This window comes from Zingiber officinale, chromosome 3A (assembly GCF_018446385.1).
Source record: "Zingiber officinale cultivar Zhangliang chromosome 3A, Zo_v1.1, whole genome shotgun sequence".
Taxonomy (NCBI): domain Eukaryota; kingdom Viridiplantae; phylum Streptophyta; class Magnoliopsida; order Zingiberales; family Zingiberaceae; genus Zingiber; species Zingiber officinale.
This window is the reverse complement of record NC_055990.1, coordinates 5,903,481-5,909,617: the sequence shown is the minus strand read 5'-3', so window position 1 is coordinate 5,909,617 and position 6,137 is coordinate 5,903,481. Positions and strand designations below refer to the sequence as shown.

General features: G+C 37.3%; 1 protein-coding gene across 1 annotated transcript; it reads right to left on the bottom strand.

Moving 5' to 3' along the window:
• Positions 1-842: 842 nt before the first annotated feature.
• On the bottom strand, positions 843-1,243 carry LOC122053482 (truncated transcription factor CAULIFLOWER D-like). The gene is made up of 2 exons (XM_042615536.1): positions 1,074-1,243; positions 843-969 (listed from the first exon to the last, which is right to left on the bottom strand). The coding sequence occupies exons 1-2, from the start codon at positions 1,241-1,243 to the stop codon at positions 843-845; spliced, it is 297 nt and encodes a 98-aa protein (XP_042471470.1).
• Positions 1,244-6,137: the final 4,894 nt, after the last annotated feature.

Here is a 6,137-nt window from a genome sequence, read left to right as displayed (position 1 = left end):
GTCAAGGGAGTTTCAAGGTTTATAAAACGCAGAAAATATAAATGTGCATAACTAATGGCTATAGTGTAACTTGCATATGATATCTAGACATTGACCAAGGAATATAGGAGTTGCTTGCTAACATCATATTCTAAAAGTGGGATTGATACAGTCTTTTATTCTGATTGTTTGTTCAGTGATGTTCCAAACATTAGATAACTAAAACACCTAACCGGTCTTCTATTGCTTCCTCTGGAACTCCTTTTTATGGTACACAAAAGAGAATTTGGTATGCCTAAACTTTTCAGGGCACTTTAGGTTTCATCCTGATTCCAGCCTCAAAGGCTAGGTAACTAGGTATAATGCCATGATTTTTATATATTTCCAATTTGTCAGTGTGTATTAGAAAAAAGAAAGAAACAAAACTGAGATATAAAATAGGCACTAGGAATGACTAAAAATAAGTACAACTAAAATTCATAATTAGGATATCACTAGGAACGACAGTAGTGAAATAGTCTCTTTTCCGATGCCAATCAATTTTTATCACAACCTGTAAAGCAAAAGAATGAATAAGAGAAAGGTAGTGGCAAATACTCTACCAATTAAAATAAAGTAATCCAAAGGATTAAGTCTATGTACAGAAACAATTAAGGTAATTTGATGTGCCTATATTGAAATTAATTACTATACAGATACATATGTACTCTGAAGGGGGGATGCACAGTGAATATAGCTCACCTTGCAATGCTTTAATCGGATGCAATCATATTTATCATCTCGAACCCATCTCACTGCTGGAGTGGTATTTCCTAAAGCACAGAATCGAGTGCCAACTGATCTGAACAGACACTAAAATAATATTATGAGTAAAAACACTTACCCTCGTCCTCCTCTAGTTTTGATTCCTCCACATGAAGCAACTCCTTGACCCTTGCTTGATTCTCTGCACTTCCCAATCCAGTATCTAAAATAAGCACATCACATCCTCTGAAACAATGTGTAAATGTATGTCAGAAAGAAGCAGGGTGGAATTAGGCATCGAAAACTGAATTAAAAAAAACCCTAGAGGGTGGAAATTAAATTACAAAAACCTGGAGGCGGTGGAGAAGTCGAAGAGCTTGCCGCGGCTGGACAAGATGATGAGGGAGATCCGTCGCAGCAGCTCGGCCTTCTTCAGCAACCCGACCTTCCTCTTGGAGAAGGTCACCTGCCTATTGATCTTGTTCTCTATTCTCCTCACCTCAACCCTCCCCCGCCCCATCCTCAACCTTTAGCAATCAGACGATTAAGAAGAATGAAAAGAGGAAACAAGAGGTTTTGAAGATGACCGTGTACCTAGTGAGCGAAGAGGCCGAGAAGGAGAAAATGAAGCACGGAGAGCCCTTTATGCCTGCAATTTTAGGGTTTTAGCAGGCAGACATACTTCGTTATTCTCGTACTGCACTCGATCTCTCTGCTTCAAAAGAAGGAGACCCCTTTACACAAGATCAGAGATCTCAGTGTTGTTCTCTCTTCCTTCGGATTCCCTCACGTTGCCGACCAACCGTGCCATGGTGGTCGTGGGTGTCCTCTCGCTGTTCGGATCTCGTCGGCCCCTACCTTAGCCGGGAAGAGCGAAGAGAGGAAGGAGGAGGAGGAAGAGAGGATCGGATGAGGAGGCAGAATGGAACGATTTATGCTGCGATTTTGCTTAGGACCGAAGCAGGTGGTTTTGATCCTAATCGGGAGAGGAAGGGGTGTCGATCCAGGAAGGGGAAGAGATCCAGGAAGGGGAAGAGGGAGATGAGGCTGAGAGAGATGGTCGGAGGTTTAGGTTTAGGTTTAGGCTGAGAGAAGGGGCACGATATTGGTTTAGGTTTGGAGGGAACTTTGTGAAGTGTTATAAATTTTAACTGGTGGAAAAATTAAATTATTTTTTTTTTGGTTCATTAACACCGGGTTTTAAAAATCGTTGTTAAAATCGGTATCTATTAAAAAAAAAGCGCTTATAGACATCGGCTAAAAAACCAATGTCTATGAGCGAAAATCTGCGCTCATAGACACCGATTTTTGGAAAAATCAGTGTAAAATACTCAAAGACATCGGTTTTTGCTTAAAACTGTTGTTGTTCCACCGATGTCTATGAGGGATTTTCTTGTAGTGAGTGGATGCTCTAAGCATATGACGGAAGATTCGTCAAAATTTTCATCATTTAGATACAAAAGTAAAGGTACCGTTTCTTTTGGTAATAGTGGTGAATTAAAAGTTATAGGAATAGGAGATATTAGAATTTTGAAAAAATTTGTAATAAAAAATGTGTTATTAGTGAAAGGCATGGTCTTTAATCTTTTAAGTGTTAGTCAACTATGTGATTCGGGTTATGGAATTGAGTTCAACTCATCTCAATGTCTAATCAAGCATAGTGAACTAAACACCAATATTCTCATAGGCCATAGAAGAGAAAATATTTATCAAGTTGAACTATTTGGTGCTACTAATATGTTTACTAAATGGCTCATGTCCAAAGAAGAGGAGACGTGGCTTTGGCACCGGGGACTTGCTCACACCAACATGAGGAATATCAAAAACCTTTCAAAGAAGGAGTTGGTGCAAGGATTGCCAAAGTTGAAGTTTCAAAAAGACAAAATATGTGATGCATGTCAAATGGGTAAGCAAACCAAAGCTACTCATAAAGGTAAAAACGTTGTAAGTACCTCAAATGCTTTGGAGCTCATTCACATGGATTTATTTGATAGTAGTAGATATATTTCTTTAAATGGTAGTAGATATTGCTTTGTGATTGTGGATGATTACACTAGATATACATGGGTGTTTTTCTTGAAACATAAGGATCAAACTCTAGATACCTTGATTGCTTTTTGTAATAGAGTAGAAAATGAAAAGGCTCATAAGATAAACAAGATAAGAAGTGATCATGGAGGTGAGTTTGAAAATGATAGATTCACAAATTTTTGTATAGAAAAAGGCTATAAACATGAATTTTCCACCCCTAGGACTCCTCAACAAAATGGAGTTGTTGAGAGGAAAAATAGGGTTTTGCAAGAGGCCGCTCGGAGCATGTTAAATGAATATTCACTTCATAGTTTCCTATGGGCCGAAGCAATTAATACGGCATGTTATGTGCAAAATCGAACATTAATACATAGGTTTCTAGGAAAAACACCTCATGAGTTGTGGTTTGGTAAACCACCTACAATTAAGCATCTTAGAGTGTTTGGGTGTAAGGTCTATATTCAAAACACCAAAGATCACTTGAGAAAGTTTTTCGCTAAGGCGGATGAGGGGATCCTTGTAGGTTACTCAAGTCATAGCAAGGCGTATCGAATTTACAACAAAAGATCAAAATTAGTTGAAGAATCACTAAATGTTGTCTTTGAAGAAAATCCTTCTTTGAACTCTATAAGAACAAACGATGAAGAGATACGTTTTGAGTTAGAGAAATTAACACTAGATGGAGTAGATCATCAAGGAGAAGAAAATCAAGAAAGTGATGGTGAGAAAAATGAATCTTTGCCACTTGAATCCGAAATTATAATAAATCAAGAATCAAGACCTACTAAGATTCATGTAAATCATCCCTTAGATCAAGTAGTAGGAGACATCACTAAAGGAGTGAGAACTCGATCTTACTTTATAAATGAAGGAAGCCAAGTCGCCTTGATATCTCAAATAGAACCAAAAACCATTGATGATGCCTTGTTTGATCCCGATTGGATTTTAGCAATGCAAGATGAACTATCTCAATTTGAGAGAAGTCAAGTTTGGGATTTAGTTCCTAGGCCTACAAACAAATTGATTTTTGATACAAAATGAGTCTTTAGAAACAAACTTGATGATAAGGGGATAGTTGTGAGAAACAAAGCTAGATTGGTTGCTAGGGGTTTCAATCAAGTAGAAGGGTTAGACTATGATGAAACTTATGCACCCGTAGCAAGATTCGAGTCAATTAGGATGATGTTGACATTTGCCGCCCACAAGGGGTTCAAATTGTACTAAATGAATGTAAAATCAGTATTTTTGAATGGTTTTATAAAAGAAGAGGTATATGTTGAGCAACCACCGGGGTTTGAAAATTTGGAGTGTCCAAATCATGTATATAAACTTAAAAAAGCCTTATATGGGCTAAAACAAGCTCCCCGGGCTTGGTATGAACGATTGTCAACATTTCTAGTATCAAAAGGGTTTCATAGAGGAAAAATTGATCCCACTTTATTCTTGAAAAATAGTGGTAATGGTATGTTTGTGGCCCAAGTATATGTATATGACATTATTTATGGTTCTACAAATAAAGATTATTTAAATGAATTCATTAATCACATGGAGAGTGAATTTGAAATGAGTTTGGTTGGTGAATTGACATTTTTCCTAGGGTTACAAATTAAGCAAACAAAAGAAGGCATTTACATTCATCAATCTAAATATGTCAAAGAGCTATTTAAGATATTTGGAATGGAAAATGCAAAGGATATATCTACTCCCATGGCCACTAGTACTAAATTGGATAAAGACGTTGAGGGGAAAGAAGTTGACTCCAAGGTGTATCGTAGTGCTATAGGGAGTCTTCTCTATCTTACGGCTAGTAGACCCGACATACTTTTTGCCGTAGGTATATATGCACGGTGTCAATCTTGTGCCAAGGAGTCACATTTGAGTGCCGTTAAGCGAATTCTTCGTTATCTCAAGGGGACTCAAAATGTTGGTCTTTGGTATCCTAGAACCGAAACTTTTGACCAAGTGGGCTATACCGATTCCGATTATGCCGGATGCAAATTGGATCGCAAAAGTACTAGTGGTAGTTGTCAATATCTAGGATCTTCTTTAGTAAGTTAGTCAAGTAGAAAACAACATTGTGTAGCTCTCTCGACAACTGAAGCGGAATATATTGCCATGGGAGAGTGTGTATCACAATTATTATGGATGACTCATACTCTAGAGGACTATAAACTTACCTATAACAATGTTCGAGTTCTTTGTGATAATGTGAGTACAATCAACTTAATCAAAAATCTTGTTCATCATTCAAGAACAAAACACATAGAGGTTAAACATCATTTTATATATGATCATGTAACTCGAGGTGATATCATTTTAAATTATGTTGGATCAAAATTAAACTTAGCCGATATCTTCACTAAACCTCTTCCTGAAGTTGAATTTAGCTTTCTTAGAAGGGAATTGAGAATGTGTTGTATTGATTAAATCACATCCTCCATGATCACTTTATAGGTAAAGCTATTTAAGTTCTATTCACCTTAAAATTGCCTCTCACAAGAACATAGGATTGCCCTCTTACTATGATTTAGATGGGGTGAGAGGTTAGGGACATTTATCTTGGTCATGATGCTTGTTATGATGCTTTGGTCAAGAAAAGTGGTTTTCATATGAAACATTCATTTGTCCAATCATAGGAAAAGCAGGTGCACAAATCATGTGCACTTTGCCCTACGATTATGATTGGAAATTTCAAATTTACAATATGTATAAAACTTTTGTTTAAAACCTTGATTGAAGTTTGTTGTTGGATGAGAGTTATCATTGAACAATTGGATACATACTTACTCAAAGTATTAAAGTTTTTGACACCTTTCAATTTTGTGTAAGGTTTCACTAAGAAGAATCAATTTATGTCAAACTTTATTTTTTCCTTGATAATATGAGACATATATAGTGTCTACATAAAATTTCATGATTTTTAGAGGAGTGTACAATTATTTGTGCATTTCCAAAACTTGGATCTGAAAAGCTTTCAAAAGTGCAGTAATATCAGACTTCCCAATCGATCGGTAGATCGATTGGGAGGCTCGCATTTCACTTCAGAAAGCATCTGAATCGATCAATGGATCGATTCAGAGATCAATGGATCGATTCAGAGATGGCCAATCGAACGATGGATCGATTGGGACGCTCTTTCGATTTTCACAGAAGGCATTTTAATCAATCAATGGATCGATTCATCCCGTTTGAATCGATCGTTGGATCGATTGAGACGCATATCCAATTTTTCACAGAAGCTTCGTGAATCGATCGACCGATCGATTGGGAATTTAAAACCCATCTTAAAACCCGATTACCCTAGGTTTTCTCACACTCCACCTCTTCTCTCTCCCGACTCCTCCCGTGCCTTCGTCTTTAGGCGATTTCCTCGGCGATCCTCC

Bases quoted from the DNA above. Each gene is read 5' to 3' on its own strand.
- LOC122053482 (XM_042615536.1), bottom strand. From the start codon at position 1,243: ATGGGGCGGGGGAGGGTTGAGGTGAGGAGAATAGAGAACAAGATCAAT. The intron at 970-1,073 runs GTTTTTGTAATT...ACATTGTTTCAG, and splicing joins GACTTCTCCACCGCCTCCAG to AGGATGTGATGTGCTTATTT.